Source organism: Lissotriton helveticus, chromosome 6, assembly GCF_964261635.1.
Source record: "Lissotriton helveticus chromosome 6, aLisHel1.1, whole genome shotgun sequence".
Lineage (NCBI taxonomy): Eukaryota > Metazoa > Chordata > Amphibia > Caudata > Salamandridae > Lissotriton > Lissotriton helveticus.
Window position 1 is genome coordinate 991,439,322 of NC_136067.1, and position 26,013 is coordinate 991,465,334.

The 26,013-nt window shown below is 49.8% G+C and overlaps 1 protein-coding gene across 1 annotated transcript in view; it reads left to right on the forward strand.

Moving 5' to 3' along the window:
- LOC144763228 (ADP-dependent glucokinase-like) overlaps positions 1 to 26,013 on the forward strand; it is a 157,223-nt gene that overhangs the window by 98,372 nt on the left and 32,838 nt on the right. Inside the window, exon 4 of the mRNA XM_078648624.1 lies at positions 697 to 793. Coding sequence (XP_078504750.1) covers positions 697 to 793 — 97 coding nt within the window. The remainder of the gene's footprint in view (positions 1 to 696; positions 794 to 26,013) is intronic.

A 26,013-nucleotide genomic window follows, 5' to 3' on the forward strand; every position in this document is an offset into this window, starting at 1 on the left:
ACAAAACAAGAGCAAGGTTTCCATGCCTGTTTACAGAAAGCTCTCGGAAGAATACTGGTAAATAAGGTTTTAGCATGGGAGGGAGGAAGTGAACCTTTAGAGCCTAAGCCAGCAAATGAGAAGCAAGAAAGCAAGAAAATGTCTTCCAAAACCAGAAAGCCAATGGCAAGCAATAGGAAAAATGCATCCCTTCGTTATCTTTCTGAAAGTCCCTAAGATGTATTTCACATATGACAGTCTGGTAGGCTGCTCCCTAAAAATGAGAGCATAAGCGCATCTTAAATAACTAGGTCCATTGTTGCTCTTCTCCAACACTTTCCTAGCTGGAGTGATGGATGCTCAATTTCCCACATTCCTTCCAGGCAAGTATTACAAAGCAAAATATTTCGCAGCGTAAAGGTTTGTCCAAACTGTTACTTTTTTGCAGTGCTTCCTATGCGTTTGCAGGATTGTAGTGAGAAGACCTGGCAAGGAATCTTTTCCATGTTCAATTGAGAAATATCTGAAGGCAAACATGGGTAAAATATTTTTTAGAGCGAAGAACTCGCCAAACAGTTCATGATCTCTCTGTAAAATGTTATTCCCATTGAAATTCCAACCTGTTTCATGGATCTCATCAAGGTGCAAAAGGATTTATGGATGAAAGCATAGCATGGAAGTGTTGCCTTCCATAATATGTGTTTCTTCTATTTCTAGTTGCTGGGGATTTCGTAGAGGATGCGGATATCCATTTGATTCTGGAATATGCAACCGGATCCAGATGGGGAGAATATATTTCACGTCGGGCCAACAGGTTTGTTATAAGATCTTCATTTATGTAAATAATATGCGTCAATGATTTGTCAAACAGGGACACATGACTTTAAGGAAGCATCCTTAAACACGTTCCCATACTTGTGTCAACAACTGTCAACAACTCCTGAGGCGAAAAGCCGGGAGAGCGCACTCCGTGTAATTGCTGTTTTTAAAATTTTTACCTGTAATCTTTGCACTTTTGATTCTTGTATCTCGCTCATCTGTGTTTCGCCGCAGGGCACCTGAAAGACCCAGAGGCACGGGCAGCAGAGTCTAAACGCTGCCGCGCCGCCTTCCTCCATTCTCCCCCCCTCGGCGAGCACCGCGAGGGCGTAGGACACGCCCCCCTCAGCCTGCGTCACCTCCACTAACCAACCATAAAATGCGCCTGGGCCGGAAGCGCAGCGGACGAGCGCAGCGGGAGCGCCGAAGGCGCGCCGAAGGCGCGCCGTAGGCGCGCCTAAGGCAAGCCCGTCTGCGCCCGTCCGAGCCCAGACGAGCCTAGGGCTAGTTACTCTGCCAATTTCACCAGGCACCCCCCCCGCACCTATTGCAGAGAAGCATTGCTTCAGTTACGCTTCCTGCCTTCTTCATATTGCTCCTCCTTCATTACGGACTCGACACCGTTTACCCATTGCGCCCGATGCCACCCCCCTAACTCAACACTGGGAAAACACACGATTCGTCTTGGACTGCTGAATTGCAGATCCCTCCCCAGACACTCGCTTGAGGTGAACCTCCTTATCCAGGAGCAGGAACTAGATATCTTGTTCTTAACCGAAACATGGCTCACACAGGGTGCAGAGGCAGATATGGTCAACGCTCTTCCCCCTGGCTTCCATATCCTTACACAGGATCGGCCTCTGGGTAGAGGAGGAGGCGTAGCCATTCTGTATAAGAACGAATTTACCTGCAGAACTCAGAAAGGTGAACTGGAAGATTGTGAGAGCTGTAAGTTCTCACTCCAAATCTCACCTACCACCACCTTATCCGGGCTGTTGATCTACCGCCCCCCTGGAAAGATGGGTAACTTCATCAGTTCCTTTATGGAAACGGTAACGGTTGATGCTGCCTCTGCTACCAACTTCACCGCCTTGGGAGATTTTAATATCCATTTCGACGATCAGGAAGAGCGGCTGGCGACTGCCCTCCTATGTGACCTTAAAACTTATGGAATAGATCTTATTAATCTAGATCCGACTCACAACAAAGGCCACTTGCTAGATCCCATACTTACTAACATTCCCACCATGAAAGCATCTCCCCCTGTCCCGTTGCCATGGACGGATCATCTTCTGATCCCCTTCACCTGGGAAACGAAACGTGAAAGCCTCCCCCCCTCCAATGTTGGGGTACCTGACAGACCATGGGCTAGGCTTTCAGTGGAGAATTTCACTTGTAGCCTAGAAGCCTCACGCCCATCTCTTCCACAGGATCCTATCTTGGCGGAAGCAGATTTCTGCAGGTGGATATCGAACACCTTAGATGCTGTCCTCCCCATAAGATCGGCTGGCATAAGGGAGAAAAGACTACACACCGCCCCTTGGTACACTTCCGAGCTAAGGGCCATGAGGAGGGCTTGCAAAAAACTGGAGCGCTCCTGGAGGAAGGACTGGGAGGTAGCCAGTAAAACGGATTATCGAGCGGCAATGAGGAATTACAAAAACGCCATCCGGTTGGCCAAAACTCAGTTTTTCGAGGAGAGAATTAACAATGCCTCCAACTCCTCAAGAGAAACCTTCCTAGTGGTCAAAGAACTCCTGAAAGCTCCAACCCCTTCGGCCCCCACGGAGAACTTGGAGGCCAAATGTAAGAACCTGGCGGATTATTTTCTCACGAAAATTGAAAAAATTCTTATGTCACTGCCCCCGCCCAAGATAAGAGCCGGGCGTTGGGAGGATGGGGAATGTCCCCAGACTACGCTGGAATCCTTCGGGCCAGTCACCAGGGATGAAGTCCTCAAAGCTTTATGCTCTATTAAGAGTGGCTCCCCCCGGGATGTTGCCCCCATGAGAGTCCTTAAACAAGTGGCCCCCTCCATTGTAGAACCCATCACCAAAGTCATTAACGCTTCATTAAGCACCGGCATTGTCCCACCTAGTTGGAAGAATGCAATAGTGAAAGCCCTTCTAAAAAAACCTTCTTTGGACCCTTCAGACATGGCCAACTATAGGCCCATTTCGCTCCTTCCAGGGCTGAGCAAAATCTCAGAAAAATTGGTTAACTCTAGGTTGTCCAATTTTGTGGAGACCAATGGAGTGCTAAAAAGCTCCCAAACTGGCTTTCGCCCGGGCCAAGGCACTGACACTGCCTTGCTGGCAGTCATGGAGGAGGCACGCTGCATTGTAGACTCAGGGGGATCAGTGGCAGTGATCCTCCTGGACCTGAGCGCTGCATTTGACACTGTGAACCACCAAGTGTTACTCCAGAGACTATCAGATGCCGGAGTGAGAGGAACAGCGCTAAACTGGCTTAGGTCATTTCTTAGCGAAAGATCTTTTCAGGTATGGGAAGGGAGTGCACGGTCGGAATCCACCCTCCTCCACTGTGGTGTGCCTCAGGGCTCCTCCCTGAGTCCTACACTATTCAACGTGTATATGGCCCCTTTGGAGGAGGTGGTGGCTCCATTCAACATCAAGATCGTGAGCTACGCAGACGACACCCAATTGGTGTTCGCCCTCTCCCAATCCTCTGAGAACTCCCAGATACTCCAAGCCTGCCTCTCACAGGTCCACTCCTGGATGGGGGACTCAGCACTCAAACTGAATGGGTCCAAAACGGAGATCATGGTGATGGGACCAAAAAACCCCTCCTTTCCCAGCTTAGCCTGGCCTAGCTGCTTAGGGAGCCTTCCTGAACCCAAGGATGAGATCAAGAGCCTGGGCATCTGGATGGAACGAGATCTCTCCCTTAGAGCCCAAGCTTCCAAACTGGCGGGCGTCTGTTTTGGTCTCCTCAGATCAGTACGTAAGATACTGCCTCTCATTCCTTTCCTATCAAGAAAGCTCTTGATACAGGGTCTAATTATGTCCAGGCTGGACTTTAACAACGCGATTTACCTTGGGGCCCCTGAGAGCACTCTGAACAGACTCCAACAAGTTCAAAATGCGGCAGCACGAACTCTCTACAACATCCCCATGTCCTGCTCTGCCAAACCAGCATTGAGGGCACTACACTGGCTGCCAATAAGGGAAAGAGTGAAATTTAAATCCCTATGCCTCGCCCACAAAATCCTGCAAAGCGACAGTCGCATAACCGCCTCGCTCCGTGATTTCTTCCTCCCCGCCACCTATCCTGTATTTCATCCTGTTCGGGGTGTTCCGAATTTGGTCACCAAGGAAGAGCCTTCACTTACCATCCTTGTCCGGGGCTCTGGCGTGCAGTCATTTCGGCGTTCTGCCCTTGTTGCCTTGCTGGCCTTCCCGGCCCTGACGCCGGGGCCTCGAGTGCTGTGCTTGCCCGGAGATGTTCGGAGTACCGGCGGTCCGGAACCGGTGGAGAGACCCGATGCTGAGAGCCGCGGGCCGGAAGCCCTGTAGCGGACCCACCCCCGCGGGTGGACCACCCCGTATGTCCGATTGCCTGCCGGCCCGAAGAAGAGAAGCCGCGCTGTCCGGCACCCCTCAAGTGGGTGGCCCACTCCTGTTGCTTGTCCCGCCCGGGGTCCGGTGCTGGGCTCCCCCCGAGTGTTGTGGGGAGCACGCCCGTTCTTCTGGTGACTCTCCTTTCTCCGCCGAGCGCCATCCGCCGCAGATCGGTTGTGTGCCCTGGGGCCGCCGGTGCTCCTGGTGGACTTAGAGGCGCCCACGATGATGGCGGCGGGCGCTGTGCTTAAGATGGCGGATGGCCCCTCGGAGAGTCTTTCTCCTGGAGACAGGGAAGTTGCTGCATTTATTCTCTCCAGCCCTCGTTTGATTCGGGCGGCCCCTACTCGGAGTGCTGTCTTGTCTGCCCTGGCTGCTCTGGGGATCGACCTGTCCTTGAAATGCCGAGACTTGGAGTCGCGGATCTCCGCCATGGCTGCTCCGCCATTTTGTGACGCGGTGTCGTCTTCCCGAATTGTAATGGTTGAAACTTCTCCGGCTGCTGTGCTGGGATCTCTAGCTGGGTGTTTGATTCTATGGGATCATGTGGACCCGGTGCCGATGCTGCAGTGTTTCCTACATCCTGATTTCTCTGCTTCGTGCTGGACAGCCCAGATATTGTGCTTGGCCACGTGGATCGTTGAGGTACTTTTGCATTCTGACTGCTGCCGAGTTCTCCTGGTTGCTTCTTGTTGGCCGGGACGGTGTTTTGCGGAGATCCCACTGGCCTTCCTGGACTGGTATGGACCCACTGTATCATTCTGCTTTTCGGCCGTGGCGGGGTCTGGAAGCTCGACTCTTCATAAAAGTGGACAGGGGTGATTGTGCCGGAGTACCTGTGGGACCCTTTTAAATGGCATCTCCAGGCCTCATTATTTTGGTTAGTTCTTGTTTTTCATCCTTGTGTGGGCTTTTTTCAATGTCCTTTTCGACCTCGATTGGTGATCCGTTGCTGCGGGTGGGGTAGTGTTCCATGTTTCGATCGCTGGCTCCTCTCCTCTCCTGTCCTACTTTTTCCTCTCCTTCTCTCTCTTTCTTCTTCCCTTTCTTTGTTATTATTCCCTTTCTCTTTCTTCTATATTTCGGGTGACTCTGGGCGACAGGCACGCTGTTTAGTGGGGTAGGCCGTAGCCATTACAGTGATGTAGGGTGGGGGGGGTGTTTGTTATTTTAGTTTGTTTTATTCTATGGTCCCTTTTTGCTTTTTTCAGGGGGTGGGCTATGTCCCTTTGTTTTCACTTCTTTGTTTCGTACGTGTCCGCACTTTCTCCTTTTCCGGGGCGGGAAGGCTGTACATGTGGCGTCCACGTTATTTGTTTGCTGACATTTGTCCTTTATTTTTTAACCTTTGCTGGGCGTAGGATGTCTTTGGGCTTCGCCCTACTAGGGTTATTTGATTGCGTGGGGGGCTGTCTCCCTCCCGCCCCCCCCCCTTGTTTTCTGTATATGTTGCGTGACGCCCGGTAGATATGGCTGCTGCCTCCTCTATAAAATGTAAAATGAAACCTTTTTTATCCTGGCGCTGACTGTTTAACGTCTTTATTTCACGTCTATCCTGTATTCATTCTATTGTACGCATTGATGTTGCCTTTTTTTTTTTTGACTCTCCTGCTTTTGCGGCCGGCCCCTGTGGTTGTAGGCCTGCGCTTGTACTTCTATGTGTCTTTCAATAAAGGTTTTAAAAAAAAAAAAAAATCCTGCAAAGCAAAGGCCCCCCTGTCCTGCAGAAGATGGTGGCCCCGTACAAAGCGAGCAGAACATTACGCTCGGACCAGCTACATCTGACGGTCGTCCCCAGGGTAAAAAAGGCACGATCGGGTGGTAGGAGATTCTCGGTCAATGTTTCAATCTTTGGAACGCCCTACCCCTAGGTCTCCGAGCGGAACCATGTCTCCTGCGCTTCCGAAAACAACTTAAGACCCTCCTCTTCTGTTAATTTTTTTGCTTTCTTCGTTTCAGCAATTTCGGATGTCGCTAGTTGGCAAAAGCGCGGGGATGCTCTAGGGTAACCGAGCGCTATACAAAACCGATTTAATAATAATAATAAGTGTGAGCCTGATGAAATGTTTATTCCCCAAGAAGCAGATACCAATGTCCTATTTTGCTTGCTATGCGTTTCTTCCATATGTGTGTGGGTGTGTGTGTGTGTGTGTGTATATGTGTGTATATATATATATATATATATATATATATATATATATATATATATATATATATATATATATATATATATATATATATATAACACACTTTCACCCCACGGAGAGAGGCCACTACACGATGGTAGTTCGAACTCCTTTAATTGCAGCTTGCCAGCAGGGATTTCAAACCAGCACACAGCAGAAGATTAATTATGCCAAACGCGTTTCAGAACCCATGTTCTTTCTTCAGTGGCAAATGTAAATGTTACTGCAGTGGTGAAAATCGGCAATATCAGTTTTCTTAGTCCTGCCTCAATAGGCGTGGCCAAACACATGGCCTGCTGGATCTAGTAGTCATTAACATTATTTCTCCAGTGAGTCCGTTTTCTCATTATTTCCCCAAAGCATGAATCTTATTCCAAGTGGCACAGTGAGCAAAGGTTTGAATCACCTGCCTCTGCTTTGTAGATGCAATTGCGAACATCGCGCTGAAAGCGCCGTGCATCCTCTGAGCAAGCACCCCATGGCGCCTGCCTGGACCACGCCTATTACCCTTACATAGGCAATTAATCTATCCTCATGTTAATCTGAGTCCAGATCTATGTTCCTAAAGTCATTGAGATGTTGCTGTAACATCATTCTAGTACTTAGTTTGTCTCTTGATACAGATTTCCTTACACATGATGTGACACAAAGGCCACATATTGCAGGAGCACCCTGCACGCACAGACAGAACAGGAAAAGAATGGCTAAGATCATCCCAATGACCATCAGAATTTTCCATCCCCAGGCGGATATCAGTTCCCAGAACCATCCCATTAATGACCAATCTCCTTTATCCGCATGAATAGATTCGGAAATCTTATGTAGTTTGGAGATGGCCTGGTACACCGTTGGAGCGTTATCTGGGATGAAAACGCAGCAACTTGATTGGATCAATCTGCATACCCTACCTCGGTCTGCAAGTATACATTTAACGCGACCCTGTTCTGAAGGGTCATAAGTCGATCCGACTGGAGCTCAGCAGTCAAGTTACGAAGGGCACCAGCAGTATCAATCACGGTGGACTCAACTACCCCTGTCAATTGCCTTATGTTCCTGCTGTTAGCCATGGATCCCCAGAACGGCAGAAAACCCTTTGCAAAGTCCCCAAATTCTTGACCTGCAGTGTTTTCTGTACTCAAGACACCTCTAACTATCCTTGCCCTGTGGTAATCTGCCGCTGCTGTGTAGGTGGGGGGCAACAGAAATGAAACAAAACATGAGCCCGAAAAGTCAGGGGGCAACCATGTATAGGCTCTATCATTATTTACAACAAGGGGTGGTGATGGACAGAGTCTCTGAATTAAGCAGAGTACTCTCACCCAGTCAAGAGATCAGGGCTAGATCCAACACCGTTTTTTAGCTCATTGCACCATCCCAGTTTCAGAACCTGGCTGTATGCAAATTAGTCTGTCCCTGGCCCAGTGCATCATGGGAACAGGGCAGACCAGACTACAACAGCCAATTCTTACACTGGGAAGGAAACAAGCTTCCGGGGACCGGTTTCTGCCATTTCAGGCGTCTTCGGCCCGGCTTGCTTGAATCCTGATGGTGCAATGAGCAAGGGACTCACATCTGAGTATACCCTTCCACGCTTAGGGTGGACAAAATTATTTACAACAAGGGGTGGTGATGGACAGAGTCTCTGAATTAAGCAGAGTACTCTCACCCAGTCAAGAGATCAGGGCTAGATCCAACACCGTTTTTTAGCTCATTGCACCATCCCAGTTTCAGAACCTGGCTGTATGCAAATTAGTCTGTCCCTGGCCCAGTGCATCATGGGAACAGGGCAGACCAGACTACAACAGCCAATTCTTACACTGGGAAGGAAACAAGCTTCCGGGGACCGGTTTCTGCCATTTCAGGCGTCTTCGGCCCGGCTTGCTTGAATCCTGATGGTGCAATGAGCAAGGGACTCACATCTGAGTATACCCTTCCACGCTTAGGGTGGACAAAATTATTTACAACAAGGGGTGGTGATGGACAGAGTCTCTGAATTAACCACTTGGCTGCTAAGGGGTGTGTGCGAGGTCCATTGACTTTCCATTGAAATCAATGGAAAGTCCATGACGAGTTACCCTTGTCATTAGCGCTGAAGGGGTTAAGCAGAGTACTCTCACCCAGTCAAGAGATCAGGGCTAGATCCAACACCGTTTTTTAGCTCATTGCACCATCCCAGTTTCAGAACCTGGCTGTATGCAAATTAGTCTGTCCCTGGCCCAGTGCATCATGGGAACAGGGCAGACCAGACTACAACAGCCAATTCTTACACTGGGAAGGAAACAAGCTTCCGGGGACCGGTTTCTGCCATTTCAGGCGTCTTCGGCCCGGCTTGCTTGAATCCTGATGGTGCAATGAGCAAGGGACTCACATCTGAGTATACCCTTCCACGCTTAGGGTGGACAAAATTATTTACAACAAGGGGTGGTGATGGACAGAGTCTCTGAATTAAGCAGAGTACTCTCACCCAGTCAAGAGATCAGGGCTAGATCCAACACCGTTTTTTAGCTCATTGCACCATCCCAGTTTCAGAACCTGGCTGTATGCAAATTAGTCTGTCCCTGGCCCAGTGCATCATGGGAACAGGGCAGACCAGACTACAACAGCCAATTCTTACACTGGGAAGGAAACAAGCTTCCGGGGACCGGTTTCTGCCATTTCAGGCGTCTTCGGCCCGGCTTGCTTGAATCCTGATGGTGCAATGAGCAAGGGACTCACATCTGAGTATACCCTTCCACGCTTAGGGTGGACAAAATTATTTACAACAAGGGGTGGTGATGGACAGAGTCTCTGAATTAAGCAGAGTACTCTCACCCAGTCAAGAGATCAGGGCTAGATCCAACACCGTTTTTTAGCTCATTGCACCATCCCAGTTTCAGAACCTGGCTGTATGCAAATTAGTCTGTCCCTGGCCCAGTGCATCATGGGAACAGGGCAGACCAGACTACAACAGCCAATTCTTACACTGGGAAGGAAACAAGCTTCCGGGGACCGGTTTCTGCCATTTCAGGCGTCTTCGGCCCGGCTTGCTTGAATCCTGATGGTGCAATGAGCAAGGGACTCACATCTGAGTATACCCTTCCACGCTTAGGGTGGACAAAATTATTTACAACACCACCCCCTTTTCTGAATTAGGCTCTATCAATGCAGATGAAATAAGTACCCTTAGCTGCTAAAAACGCGGGGGAAGTCTGGGCTGCAAAAACCTATGTTTTAGTGCAGATACTTTTCCCTAACTGAGCCCTGGGATTCGTGCCATTACCTTGCAGACACAGATGACCCTGATGGGGTACAATCCAAATCGGGGACGATCTCTTAGCTTGCTGTTTCTCACTCAGAGTAGCTCCATATCCAGTCATGTTCCATCCTATGTAGACTAGTGTCTCATCTCTAGGGATAGTCTCATAAGAAATACCTTCCTTAATCATGTCTACTATACCCTTGACTAAAGCACTTTTTCTAGGATTGTCTGTTACAGAACGTAGGGGGTAGATTTCGTGTGCATATATGAACATTGTCCTATATGCCCAATCAGAACCATTGTGACTGAATGGCAGGATCAAATAAGGGATGCCTTTATTCGTGGTGTGAGGCATAAGACCGCACACCCAACAGTTAGTTGTGTTCATTACGAGTTGGTGTTGGTGCAAGAGCTGAACAAAGGAGTTATTAATGAACTCCAGTCTCTTATTGGATTCATGGTCAGGAAGGGGGTGGAAAGAATGAGAGGAAACAGTAGGAGGAGGTACGGGTGATGCAGTGGGTCCAAATGTTACACGAAAAGAGAATAAAACATAACTTATTAAAAATATCATTACACTGAATAGCATAAAAATACACAATATTATAAAACTTTTCTTTGTCATCACGTTACACAATTTGTGTTTAACGTTCGTTCGTTTGGCAGGTCTCTCCACATCGGGAAACTCCATCCTCTCTAAAGTGCTGCCCGTGGTGGGAGGTTGCTTCTGCTAAGGGATGCTTCTGTCAGTCTAGGGCAACTCCCTTGGACCAACCAGAACTACCGACCTAACGTCGTTAGCTGCACCCCAAAGACTTTAATCAACCGCGGCCCTAGCAGCAGAACCCGGATGGCGGTTCGAAAAACAAAAATAAGCAAGTTTCTTAGATGGGAGAGCTGCACTTTCAAAAATAGTATTTGGGAGGAAAAAGAAATCTGTTTATTAGTCCATGGATCTTGGTCTCAAATTGCAAAGGAAATCGCTTTTATTAGTTCGTATTTCTTGGTCTCAAATTATACCGTTGTTTCCCGGGTACTGTCTGATCCTGGAACAAGAGTTCAGGCTCTGTATTGTTCAATAGCTTGGATGGTGGCACAGCCTTGTGCAAAATGTTCTCACTTTCTTGTTCAGAGTCAGTTCTTTTTATATGCAAATCATTAGAAGGGATGACATGTGGCACTGTTTTAGGTTCTGGGTCAGCGACACCCTTCTGGACCCACTGGTCATAAGGCAGAGGAAAAGGGATTTTCTTACAATGAATCCCGTGGACCCAGTTGGCCTTCCCCTCCACCCGAACAGCTGATCTTGTGGAAAGAAGGACGAGGTGCGGTCCGATCCACCTGGGCTGGTCGTTCTTCGTCCTCTGAAAGTTCTTAACAAGAATCCAGGAACCAGGGTCAATGGTGTGACCTGGAGTCTCAGAGACCGGAGGCAGGGTGTCGTGAACCTGTTGATGCAAAACACGCAATTTAGCCGTCAATTCATACAGATAATCAAGCAAAATAGGGTGCTCAAGCTCGCTGAACTTAGTGGGTCTAGGCACTCCCCATATGTTGGCTGGCCGGCCAAAAACGATCTCGTAAGGGCTGAGTTTCACTCGTGAATGCACAGTCATTCTGGTGGACAGGAGTGCTAAGGGTAGAGCGTCAGGCCATTTAAGACCTGTGCTCGCTCGGATTTTGGCCAGTTTAAGTTTTAAAGTGCCGTTGTAGCATTCTACTAATCCGGGGGTGATTTGCAGCATGGAACTTCTGCCGAATACCTAGCCCTTCACACACTCTCTTCATCACACGACCCACAAATTCGCTTCCATTATCAGACCAGACCATTCTAGGCATTCCAAACCTGGGGAAGTACTCTTTCACAAGGGCTTTTGCTGTGGACAAGGCAGTATTGTCTTTTAGGGGATAGGCTTCCACCCATCTTGAGAAGGCACAAACAACAACGAGTACGTATTTTAAATTGTTGCACCTCTCCATGTGAATGAAATCTAGCTGCAAAACCTCGAACGGATACGTAGGAGGCGCAAAATGACCAGCTGGAGTTGGGGTTCCCCTACCAGGATTGTGCTTCAGACATACCATGCAGTTCTTGACAACATTCTCTGCACACTTGGGAATCCCTGAATTCTTCCATACTGGGGCCAACAACTCGCAAATCCCTTTTACGCTGATATGAACCATTCCATAAGCCATCGTAACCACTGCAAGCACATATGCATCGGGTAACAACCATCTCTGATGCTCTGATAATTCAATCCAGCAACCATTTGCATCCATTCTACCCGTACTTTCTCTCCACGTGCTCAATTATTTCTCTGTGGCCTCAGCTTGAATGGACTTCACACTCTCTATTGTGTCTTCACACATTCCAACATCACCAGTCCATCTTGCAGGGCCTGCAACATACATTCGGCTCATTACATTCTTTGCAGTTTCTTTCGCGATCTCATCAGCAAATGCATTTCCACGACCAACATCATCAGTCACTTTCTTGTGAGCACTACATTTCACAATCGCCATTTGCAGAGGCAAGGTCAGTGATTCAAGAAGCTCATTCACCAACTGACCATGCTGAATCTTAGCTCCATGCGAAGTCAGGAACCCACGTTCTCTCCACAATCGTCAAAAACTGTGAGCCACTCCAAATGCATACTGACTATCAGTGTAGATAGTCACTTTCATCCCTTTAGACAATACACATGCTCTCGTGAGTGCGATTAATTCTGCTGCTTGAGCTGAATTATGTGGGACACGTGCAGCTTCAACAACTGTATGCAAAGTCGTAACAGCATATGCTGCAGTCGTGTCACCACTCGGGAGCTTGAAGCATGAACCATCCACCCACAACGTACCATCACATTCAGCAAGAGGAGTATCGGATAGATCTACTCTCCCTTTCGTTTCCTCCTCTGTTCTAAGAAAACAATCGTGCTGTTCTGAAACACCTGATTTCTCTGCAATTGGCAACAATGTGGCTAGGTTTAAAGTACTGCACCTTTTTATGCGCACATGACTCGCTAGTAATGGTAATTCGTAACTGGACAATCGAGCACTAGTTAAGTGCTGTGTCTTGGTTCTATTTAACAACGTGTCTACTGCATGTGGGACCATCACGACTAGTGTATTATTCATTACTAGACCAGCAGACTGTCGAATAGAAACAGCTGCTGCTGCTGTGGCTCTTAAACAACTTGGCATTGCTTTAGCTACCAGATCCAAAGCGAACGAAAAATAGGCACATGGACGCTGCCTACCTCCAAATAACTGAGTCAACACAGACAATGCACAGCCCTCTTTCTCGTGGACATACAATGTGAAAGGCTTACTGTAGTTGGGGGTACCTAACACAGGAGCCGAACATAATGCTGTGCGCAATTCGAGAAAACTGTTCTGACACTCTTCAGACCAAGGAATGGGATTGGGTGTATTTTTACACGTTAATGCCACCAAGGGTTTAGCTAATAACGAAAAATTTGGAATCCACTATCTACAGTACGATGTAATGCCCAAGAAAGCACGCACTTCTCTCTGTGTTCTTGGCACACTTAATTTTGCTATTGCCTGAATTCTTTCTGGGGTCAGTTTTCTTCCCTCCTTCGATAAGAGGTGACCTAAGTAGGTCACTTCTTGTCGGCAATATTGCAGCTTGGAAAGTGACACCTTGTGATGATCACACAGATGACGCAATAATGACAGCGTGGCCTTTTTTACAAATTCCCTCAGTGTCTGCAGCAATGAGCAAATCATCCACATACTGTACAAGAGCAGCACCTTTAGGTAAAACGATCGTATCAAGCTGTGTTTTTAGAGCTTGACTGTATATCGATGGACTTTCACAGTAGCCCTGAGGAGCGCGTTTAAAGCGGAAGCTGCGACCTCCTAAACTGAAGGAAAAAATATCCCTGCTCTCCTCAGCAATCGGGATGCTGAAGAAAGCATTCTTCAGGTCAATCACCGAAAACCAGGAGGCAGAAGCTGGAATCATAGTCAATAATGTGGTAATGTCGGGGACAACTGGGAATTGTGGCACAACTTATTGTATTCACCTCTCTAAGATCAATCACGAATCTGTACACAGGTGGCTGAGAAGGGTCAGTTCGTTTTAAAACAGGCAGAACAGGACTATTGCAAACGTTGCCTCGTGTTTCTTCAATCACATCCTTTTCAATCAATTCGTAAACGATCGCTAGCAAAGCTTTTTCACCCTCACTAGATATCCTATATTGTGGAATTCGTGGCATTTGAACATTGGCTTTCAATGTTACAACATATGGTGGAATTTCTAAAAGACCCACATCATTAGGACCAGCAGCCCAAAGAATATCTGGAAGAAACGACAGTTCTGCTGGAAGTTTGTCCCTCGACAAATACATTGGAGAAACCACTTTCTTGCCTAAAGTAAGCTGTACTCCTGAAGGAGAGCAGTACAAAGTCGCATACAATCTTTTTAACAAATCCAATCCTAGCAAGTTTTCACCACAACCTGTTGTCAGAATGAGGGGTGCTTCGAATTCACAAGGATCGACAGAAGGAGACAAAGGGTCAGAAATCGGATTTCTAACTGGGGCGCCAGAAAAACCTACAGAAACGTTCATTTCGCCAGACAAAGGTGCGCCGGGGACTTTGGAGTGCATAATAGAACTCTTTGTAGCACCAGTATCCAACAGAAAAGGCTCTGACACACCTGATGTAATCACCTCAACGTAAGGTCCACTCTGATCTACTGGAACTGAAACAACTCCCTCTCTTTGTCTATGGCTGTCCTAGCAATCATTACCCTCCAAATACTCATCTTCTGTATAGTAATCATCAACATAGTATTGAGCTGTCCTGTCAGATGCGTTGTTCTGCTGATCGAACCTATTCATAGAATTTTGGGGTGGAAAGAGACGTGTGTTCTGGGGGACGTTTCCACGTCCTCTACCTCTAGGTGCTTGCTGAATACCACGACCTCTTACACCAGAAGCACCATTTGCACGTTGTAACAAAATAGGACAACTATACTTGAAATTACCTTCTTCCTTGCAATACGAACACTGGTTGGGGCCTACAGGGACACGTGGCTGAGTGTACTCGGCTCTTTGCGAGTTCCTCTGATACTGTTGAGGGTGCTGAAAATTATTCTGGTAATGATTCTGGCCACTATTATTTTGATTACCACCACCACGGGGCGGATATGCTTGCTGTAGCAAAACCTTCGTTTTCAACTCCTTGGTTTTCTTTTCTGCTCTATCTTCCTCGTCCTTGTCTCTATTCTCGTAATATTGTGCAGTAGCCAATATCTGGGCTGAAGATGACACAGCCCAAGAACTTTCCGAATCCTTTAACTTTTTACACAATTCTGGAAGCAGATTGTGCACGAATTTATCGACGAACAATCTCTGACCACCTTCTGTGGTCATATCTTGACCGCTGTGGTCGACAAATGTTTCTTCAAACCTGGTGAAGAAATCTGAGACAGTTTCTTCTTCTGCTTGCATGCAGACAACTTATCCCAATTTACACGTATTGTGGGCATTATCGTTTTCATGTAATCAACTATTTTACCAGGGAGTTCTGCTATCAAAGGCTCAGGCTTAGCACCACCAACTTGTCGGGCATCTGCAGCAGCAATATTAGCCCATGAGTCACCTAACTCCTGATCATGATCTGTATGACGAATTTTACCCCATAAAGGCTGGGGAACAACATTCCCAAATAACATATCGATATCGGCTAAATTCATTATACATGATCCAGCAGTCTGTGACAACTCTCTGTAATACCCTGCAGGATTTTTACGCGGATCAGGTAATGTCAGTTTGAGCGCTAAAACTTCAGCTCGCTTCCATGGGACATGGACCCATACACGCTGAAAGTGTGGCAGAATAGGTGGGTTACCAGTTGTGTCGCCCTCTCTCCATTGTGGGGGGACTTCTCTCATGGGGTATTGTCGCGCCTTTTTCCTACTAGATGCACTAGGCTCAGATTGTGACCCAGAACTGCTCCCCTTACTCCGATATGATAACAATATTTCAACTGCTTTCTCTACATCGGGACCTACAATCATGCCCTCTCCAAACTTAAACCGTACACGAAACAACTCTTGCGGGTTGCATTCCAGATCATTGTCTTCCAAATCCTCACAAAGGAAAACGCACATCTGTTCAAAAACATATCTCTGCGTTGGTGCTTCCCACTGATGGAAGACTTCCATGATAGACTCTACATCATACTTTACAGTGTCCATAACCCATTTCCGTGCTAAACGATTCAATGAGTCTCTCTCTTGATAGTCAGGCAGTCGACTTCGCAACTGTCGTCGTCCCATGTTAGGGGTCGTAGTAGGCGACCCAAAAAGAGGTGAGAAAAGGTTAGTAACAGTACTGGCCATTTTCTGCCGAATGGAAGGTGAAACTGAAGGAAGAACGGGTGAAAAAACGGGGTGAGATAGGGCAGGGGCAGAGACAATAGCAGAGGAGGCATCAGGAGAAATAGAAGGAGCACTGGGCAAAATCGTAGAGGGAGTATTAGGAGAAGTAGAAAGTACAGTAGGCAAAATCGTAGAAAGCACAGGTGGAGCAGATGTGGTCGGTGGGCCTGGAGGAGGCTGCACCGTAGGGACAGGAGCCAGCTGGAGAACAGCTGGTGAGTGCTGCGGAGGAATAGGATTATTTACAACAAGGGGTGGTGATGGACAGAGTGTCTGAATTAAGCAGAGTACTCTCACCCAGTCAAGAGATCAGGGCTAGATCCAACACCGTTTTTTAGCTCATTGCACCATCCCAGTTTCAGAACCTGGCTGTATGCAAATTAGTCTGTCCCTGGCCCAGTGCATCATGGGAACAGGGCAGACCAGACTACAAAAGCCAATTCTTACACTGGGAAGGAAACAAGCTTCCGGGGACCGGTTTCTGGCATTACAGCCGTCTTCGGCCCGGCTTGCTTGAATCCTGATGGTGCAATGAGCAAGGGACTCACATCTGAGTATACCCTTCCACGCTTAGGGTGGACAAAATTATTTACAACAAGGGGTGGTGATGGACAGAGTGTCTGAATTAAGCAGAGTACTCTCACCCAGTCAAGAGATCAGGGCTAGATCCAACACCGTTTTTTAGCTCATTGCACCATCCCAGTTTCAGAACCTGGCTGTATGCAAATTAGTCTGTCCCTGGCCCAGTGCATCATGGGAACAGGGCAGACCAGACTACAAAAGCCAATTCTTACACTGGGAAGGAAACAAGCTTCCGGGGACCGGTTTCTGGCATTACAGCCGTCTTCGGCCCGGCTTGCTTGAATCCTGATGGTGCAATGAGCAAGGGACTCACATCTGAGTATACCCTTCCACGCTTAGGGTGGACAAAATTATTTACAACAAGGGGTGGTGATGGACAGAGTGTCTGAATTAAGCAGAGTACTCTCACCCAGTCAAGAGATCAGGGCTAGATCCAACACCGTTTTTTAGCTCATTGCACCATCCCAGGAGGAATAGGAGGCACAGGTTGCACAACTTAAGTTTGCGGAGGTGCGGTGGCATTTTGCGCATAGGGGGGTGGCAAACTTAATAAATGTGACATTAACGGATCTTTTTCACGCTCTTTTGCTGCCTCTTGCTGAAGAGACAGCAAAACTGGATAGCATTTATCTATTGCCATTTTACGTTGCCTGTGCAACGGCTCACTCATCTGCTCTTCTTCATTGTCTTTAAACTGCATAGCAGCTTTCATTACTGAAATTTCCCCTTCTCTCTTATTTTTCTTAGCTAATTTGATTTCCTTTTGTTTGGCCTCCTTACGCCATAGGCGGAAAGAATCAAACATCGCCGGACGGGCTTTCTTTTTGAAAAGTTTAACTTCAAGGTTATCTAAGATTTCGGTATCAAAGATACCATATTGGGGCCATTTTAAAACACCATCTTTTCTGGTGTATTTGATCCACACTTCATTGTATGTGATGGGGCCTACCCCATGTTTCACATACAACTCGTAAGTTGGAGTTCCAACCGGAGGAACCGGACACGAGTCCTCCAATCGGGAGTCCCTATTATTACCACCAAGACAAAACAAATTTCCAAGTCTAAGACTAGGCATCTTCGCTCTCTAGTCTAGTTCCAAACTTCAAAGGATTATCGATGACGATATTTCTCGTGAATACACGAGTCCTTCGGTTTTGGTGCTTGCAAGTACCAACAATTATCCCAAAGGATACCCAAGATTAAGACCAACTAAGGACTGGGAGACGCTCCACTTATACTTAACTGAGATATCGATGACGTCACCAGAAGACTCGTCTTAGTGTTTCGCTCTACAAAACTTCAAGGGTCCAAATCAGGGCGATAGCCAGGGCAGCAGTCCTTTGTAGCCGTTGGGAAGCGGGGAACCTCGCAGCAAAGACCTTCGGACCACGTCGACATGCAGGGGTCGATGAGGTGGTTGGCCGTCCTCCAGAATTTCCACACGAAGCTCCTCACGAACCTCTGGCTGACTGGTACCACTGGAATCGCCCCAAACGTTGGGCGCCAGCTGAGGTACTGGGTTTTTAAGAACCGGCAACCCAGCGGTGTCAGGGTACACCCAGAGACCTCGGGTTCTTCCTGATTCAGACCACAGAAACTCAGTCTTCTAGGTGAAGTCAAGGATCGATTTTATTGGCTGCAACCAAGGTAACAAGTGTCCTAGAAGTACAACACACGGGGAAGTATATTCTCAGGAGACTGCTCGAATTTACAAAGTCAGGCTTCTCTCTTTATACAGAATATTCAGCTTCAGGCAAACATTCTTCGAATTTGCAGTATATCATTTACAGGTCTTTGTTACAAAAGAAAAACAGATCATGATGACATGTACATATTTCACTTCGTGCTGCCCACAACAAATCACCCGGCAGGGCCCAGCATTTCATCAGATATCGGTGGACCCCCAATAAAACAGGCACCTCCCCACCATAAAGGAAGTGAAGCAAAAAGAGTAGAGACAGATGAGAGCAAGATACGGCAGGTGTGCGCGCTGAAATGGTTTTATGGCTTGTTGAGCCTTGATGCTATCTTGTTCGGCCACTGGGAGGGGAACTGACCTAACGAGTTCGGCCTGGGGCAATGGTTCCAACTTGCACAGGTCATAGGAAAGTCGATTAAGGAGTACGTGTCATTGTGGAATTGAATTCAGCTGGATTAAGGCCTATGTAAAGGGCAACACATAAATGGAAGCCAAGGGTTCAGAACGAAAATGACGATTTCGAGGGGAAATCGTCACTCGAATATGCTGAAAATATTTGTACATGGTGTGCTCGTCATTCTTGGTCTTTTGATACCAAATTCGTCATGTTTCGACGAAGTTTTTAACTCTCGAGTTCAGAATGATTACACGAGTCCAGAAGTTTCAGAACCACAGATCCTGCTCCAGTTAGAGCAGTCCAGCCAAACTGCGAGGCCAGGTCCCTTTTAGATGGAATGTAGTATAAACCCATATGTTCGAGGCATGTGGGCTGCTAAATTCATATCTTAGCATTAGATCGCCGCCTAGTGTTGGGTCCGGATGATCGCACATTGTTGTCCTGGAAGAGTCTTCGAAGTATCCTGAGATAGGTGGCTCCTCCCCTGGACTACAGTGCGCATGGGCATCGGCTCCATCCCCAGATTGTGTTTTTTCCGCCATTGGGTTCGGATGCGGTCTCGACGTCTCTCTGTCGGAACCGAGAAAAACTAGCTTTTTTACGGCCAAAAGGCCTTATATTCTTACGTCGGTATTGTTTGCGCACGGTCTCGAGTTCTTCCGTCTCTTGGAGTCGGAATCAGCGGAGTAATTTCACTCTTCGGACATCGAGGCCTTCTCATCGCGACACGACGCAACTTTTCGGCATGGAGCGGAGTCCGTTTAAGAACTGTCCGCTCTGTGGGTCAAAATACCCACATATAGACGTGCACCCGGTCTGTAACAAATGCCTTTCACCAGACCATAACGAAGACAACTGCATGGCCTGCGCAAGATTCAGGTCCAAGAAGACACTCAAGCTTCGGCGCGCGGTGCGCCTTGAGGCCAGACAAGCGGCCCCGGATCCCGAAAACATCTTCGGCGACCAAGCAGAGGAGGACCGGAGCCATCATCTTCAAATCTCCCCGCCCGGGACGGAGGTCGAGGCAGATCCGGAAGACGACGACGGAGTCGTGGGTCAAGGCCTTGAATACGTCGACGAGGTAGGGGACGTCGAAGAGGTTTATGGGGCCGCGGAAGATAGCTCAGGGGACGAGCTATGCCCCGAAGGTTACGAAGATCAAGAACGGGTCACGGGATCGCCTGTCGGCCTTACCCAAGACCCCGTACCGCAAGCCACGGCCCCGCCTTCAGGCCCGGCCACGGACATACTTGCTGCGCAGTCAGTATCGAAACCGAAACTGAAACCTACGGTATCGACTACACCTAAAATGGCCGACCCGAAATCGAAACCGAAACTTATGGATTCGAGCGTCCCGAAGATGGCGGCCGTACCACCAAAAACGGCTAAACCCGCTGCTTCATCGACTCCGTCGGCCTCCGGTCCACAGAAGTCGAAGAAATCTGTCGATTCGAAATCGGCGCCAGAGGAGGGATCCTCTAAGAAGGGTGGTCGGCACGGGTCAACCGCTGCGACGACGGCAAAGCCCGCCAAAGCCAGCGACACGGCTCCGGTTCCGACTGGGACTGCGTTAGTCGGACGCGTGGTGGAGACGGAGCCGACAAAATCACAAGGATCGAAGGCTGGCACATCTGCGCATCGGTCCAAGGACTCTGGGTCGGCGGCTGCGGCATCATCGTCCAAAACACAGAAGGGCCAACAGGACGTCGGATCCGAGGGCAAGGTCAAGACCTCCTCGTCGGTGCCAAAGGCCACTGTAAGTGACGCGTCCCTCATTGCCTCTTCACTACAGAGAATCAGGGAGAAGGCCTCTGCTACGCCGGCTCCGATGCCATCGCCACAGAAGCCGATGGACGTTCCGGTGAAGCCTGCGGGTAAACTTCTCTTCCTTCTGCCGCCAAAAGAGGCGCCAAAGGCCTTTTCAACAAAATTGACGCCAAAGAAGTCGGATTCTTCAACGGCAGGGGCACTTTCAAGTCGGGTACTCGACTCAGAAGAGGATTCTGAGCGTTTTATCGACGCAGACACAGGCAAATTGACCCTTTACAAGAGGAGGATCACTTCACAGCCAGTGGACTCCTATGTCATCCCCCTGAAGAAGAAAAAGCTTCCCCAAGACGCTTCAGGCCTCATGGAACCTATCCAGCCTCCTCCAAGAAGGAGCCCAACTCCTTCTCCAGAACACTCTGAGGGTGAGGGATATGATGAAGATGACCAATACACTTTCCCCATCAATGAACCAGATGCACAGCCAGATTCATATGATGACATTGGTGACCAAGGCACCCAAAATGTGGGGCAAGACCCACAGCCTTTCAGTGCACGTGCATCCCCTACAGAAGATTCTGCAGGTTTTCATGCACTCATTGAGAGGGCAGCTGCTAATCATGATGTGGACATGCATGCTGACCCGGTAGAAGAAGACTTTCTATTTGACACTTTTTCAGTCTCTGAAAGGACAGTAAAGACACTGCCTATGCTCAAAGGGGTCCTCAAGCATGCTGCGGACATCTTTAAAGAACCTACCAGGGCGAGAGTGGTCAATCCACGTATCGAAAAAAAGTACAGACCAGCACCTGCAGACCCTGCATACATTCGGGGGCAGTTGCCGCTTGACTCCCTGGTGGTCGCAAATGCCCGCAAACGGGCCAACTCCCAAACAACGGGTGAAGCTCCTCCCCCGGATAAGGAGTCCAAAGTGCTAGAGGCTGGAGGCAAAAGAGTAGCTGCACAGGCTGCCAATTTTTGGCGTATTGCAAATACACAGGCACTCTTGACACGTTACGATAGGGCGCATTACGACACCCTAGAGCAAGTTTTACAACACCTGCCTCCGCAGTTTCAAGAGGGCACCAAACTGCTTATAGAGGAGGGAAAACTAATCTCCAACGCAGCCATAAAGTGTGCACTTGATGCCGCGGACACAGCCGCTAGGGCCATTAACACTAGCGTCATGCTGAGACGACAGGCGTGGCTCCGCATATCGGGGTTTAAACCTGACATTCAAACAACCATACTTAATCAGCCAGTCAATCCTGATAGACTGTTTGGTCCAGATGTTGACACCACCTTAGAAAAAATTAAAAAAGACACCGAAACTGCTAAGTCTATGGGGGCCCTACAATCACAACAGTTTCGTGGCAATAATTTTCGTCGCTCAGGTGCGCGTGGAGTCACCAGAGGACAGATGGGTCAACAATCACAATTCTCTAGAGGTGGAGCACAATCCTCGTACCCCAAACAGAACAAGGGGGGTTACAGAGGAAACAGCGCCAGAGGACGCGGCAGAGGGAACAACAACTCCCGCTCCTCTACCCCAAGCAAACAGTGACTCTCTGTCACTGCCCCCCGACCACTTAACACCTGTCGGGGGGAGACTACAGCAGTTCCTGCCCGTCTGGAGAAACATCACCACAGACAGGTGGGTGCGACAACTTGTCCAGTACGGTTATTGTCTAGAGTTAAAATCCACTCCACCCAACATTCCACCAAGGCAAAGGCCTATGTCCGCAGAGCACTTGCTGCAGCAGGAAGTGGTGGTGATGCTGCAAAAAGGCGCAATAGAGCTCGTGCCAGTGGGAGAGGAAGGCACGGGGGTATATTCCCTGTACTTCCTTATTCCAAAGAAGGACGGATCTCTCAGACCCATTCTGGATCTGCGTCCCCTCAACCTGTATATACTGTCAGAACATTTCCATATGCTTACACTGCAACAGATTCTTCCCTTGTTAAACCAAGGGGACTTCTTAGCAACCTTAGACCTCAAGGATGCTTATTTCCACATTCCACTACACCCGTCCCACAGGAAATACCTCAGGTTCACTATCCAAGGCAGGCATTATCAGTTCAAGGTCCTACCCTTCGGAGTCACCACAGCCCCAAGAGTGTTTACCAAGTGTCTGGCGACAGTAGCAGCGCACCTCAGGAGGCAGAACATACATGTCTACCCCTACCTGGACGACTGGCTCGTTCAAGCCAAGTCGGAACAACAGTGCGCCGCGGACATGTCGACTACCATTCACCTCCTTCACGATCTAGGTTTCTCGTTGAACTACCCAAAGTCGCATCTTCAGCCGGCACGTGTCCGGCAGTTTCTAGGTGCGACGATCAATACCCTGACTGCCATGGCTCAACCAAACCAAGTCAGGATAGACAGCATGCAGTCTCTAATCCAGAAGTTCAGACCACAACACTCACTTCCAGCGAGAGTGTTCATGCAGTTGATAGGCATGATGGCCTCCTGCATCTTCATAGTCCCTCACGCACGGTTACATATGCGCCCGCTCCAGGAGTGCTTAGCAAATCAGTGGACACAGGCTCAGGGACAATTAACAGACCTAGTGTTGGTTACCAGTCGGGCATACGAGACTCTGCATTGGTGGAATCCACACAACCTTTGCAAGGGCCGACTGTTCCAGGACCCAGTGCCACAGATTATCCTGACAACGGACGCATCTCTCCAGGGATGGGGAGCTCATCTGCTCACTTACACAGTGCAGGGACTATGGACGACGCAGCAACAGAAGATGCACATCAACTATCTGGAACTGATGGAAATCTTCATGGCGCTCAAGTCCTTCATTGTACATCTGTGCAACAAGGTAGTGTTAGTCCGGACGGACAACATGACCGCGATTGTTAGACTTGGGCCTTAGGGCAGGTTCACCCCTAATCTTTTTGCCTTTATTTGTGACCCTGTGTAGTGATTTTTGGGTCTTGGCGCACTTTTTCCCTGTGTCCCAGAGTGAAAGTGCGTGCGTGTAGTATGGCTGGCCTGCCCTCCCATAGGAATGCATGGGGAATGTGTGTGCCCTGGTAGTTCCTGATGTGTGGGGAGTGCAGGCTCGAGTTTAGTATGTATGAACTCGTGAGAATGAATGCTGCGCAATGGTATGTGCGGCTTGTATGTGTCTAGAAGGGAAGTGCTACTTCTGGACATTGATGTATGTGTGCAGTGAGGATAGTGGAGCGTGATTGGCTGGAGCTGGCTGGCATGCCAGGCTCCAGGAAGTCTGGATGGGTCTGCCCGGTGGTGAGTGTGAGATCAGCCTGAGTGATGTGTGGGAGGAGTAGATCTGTGTCCTGGATGGGCTGGGTTTTCCCCACACAATGCTGGCTCCGCCCCCCTGTGGTTTGTCTAATGACCCTAGCCTCCCCAGTGAATGAAAGGGGTGGTTGGGCCATCAAGGGTACTCCCAAGCCAGCTGCAACTGGTTTCCCCCCACCCTGCACCTCCTAACAAAGGATTTCTCTGTATAAATATGGGGCTGTGTCCCCACAGAAATTGTTCTACTTGTGGATCCTTGCCAGAGGGGGCTGCTGCTGCTGCTGGGGCCAGGAGGACCGCCACTTGGCTTGTCTCCCTGCCTGGAGACCCAGTGTGCTGGCTCTGGCCCTGCCCTGCCCCCCTGTCTGCCTCCAGACCTTGCTGGAGCTTGTGCTGTGCCTGGAAGCGCTTTTATTGGATTTATAGCGCTAGGAGCGCTTTCCTGGTGCCCCAGCGCTCAATAGCGCTTTGCTTCTATTTTTAGCGCTAGGCGCGCTTTCTGTGGCCCCTAAGCGCTTGGGAGCGCGCTGTATGCAGCCGGTGCCTACCCGGCATCTGTCCGCCTGATTTCGCCGATTTTCGGCGTAGCGAGTGCCACCTCGCTTTATCTTATTAATTGAAGGCCGGTGCCACCCGGCATTGCCCCGTGGTATTTATTTGATCTGAAAGAAACAGGTTAGTATTAGATTCCTTACCTTAGAATATCCCCAGGCGTCAGTCTGGATCCGGAAACTTTTGCGTAGCAGTACCCCTGCGCGTCGGTAGGCGTCGTCTGCAGGCGTCCCCTGCGGCTCCGCGTCGTCGGCGTCGTGCGCCGTGATGACGTCGCTGGAGTATATAGACGCCGCCTCCGCGCGCTGACGTCAGTTCTTCTTTTTTCCGCGCCAGTTAGCGCAGATCCGAAGAGCAGTACTCCGGTCTTTTGACCAAGTTTTTTTTTTTTTGTTCACTGATTGATCTTTACGGTGCCGGTAGGATGCCCGGTTTCAAGAGTTGTGACGAGTGCGACCGCCTGATGTCGGTCACCGACCACCATCGACTCTGCCTCCGGTGTCTGGGCGCGGACCACGACGTGGAGTCCTGCGTCGACTGTCGGGCCTTGACTGGAAAAGCTAGGCGGGAGCGGTCCCGCAAGCTTCTCGAGCTCCGGTTGTCTGCCCCGCGTCGAGAGCGGTCCCGGTCCGGTCGGAGGTCGAGGGAGCGGTCGAGGGAGCGGTCGCGGAGCCGCCATGGGCGCTCCGGGAGTCGCCACCATTCCTCCGGCTCGTCAGGTAAGCACAAGAAGTCGGGGCGTCGCCATCGCACCCCCGACTCCCCCCGACGCCCGCGTGCTGCGGCCGGGGGCTCGGGTGACCCCACCCCCGCGGTCCCGCATGGGTCGCCGACGCCGTCTACCCCACACCTGTCGGTCCCTGGGGAAGGCGCGTCGCGTGAGGAGATCGAGGCCTTCCTCATTGCTATGAGGGCGAGGTCTTCTCCGGCGGGGCCTTCGGCGCCTGCGGGCCCGTCGGTCCCGTCTGGGGGCCCGAGCGGTTCGGGTGCTCCTGCCCCGGCGCCGCCGGTGGCTCCGGCCCCGGCGCCGCTGGTTCCCTCTGGTTCGTCGCCGGCTGGTCTCCCGGCCTCTCCGGCGTCGGTTCCTGTGGGCCAGCCCGTGGTACCGCCCCCGCGTGGTGCAGCGACTCCGCCGTCGGCTCCGGCCGGCGTCGGGTCCCCGGCACCGACGCCGCGCGGCGCCACCCCCCTTTCCTCCCCGACTCCGGACTCGGAGCCGGACCGGCGTCGGCCGACGCCGGACCCGACGCCGATGGGGCCCGTTGACCCCGATGTCTATATCGTCGACCCAGAATATGGGTATGACGAGGAGGAGTATGGAGAGGGTTGGGAGGGGTCTGAGGACCCTCTATCCCGTGCCTGCCAGTACGATGTGGACTGGGTAGGTGATCTGGGTGATGCCAGTGGCCTGGACGAGTCGCCCAACCCTGGGTTTGTCTCTCCGTCCCCTGTGGCGTCCGAGGCGGGTGCTGCCTATTCGGTGGTCCTGATGAGGGCTGCCAAGGCCTTACACCTTGA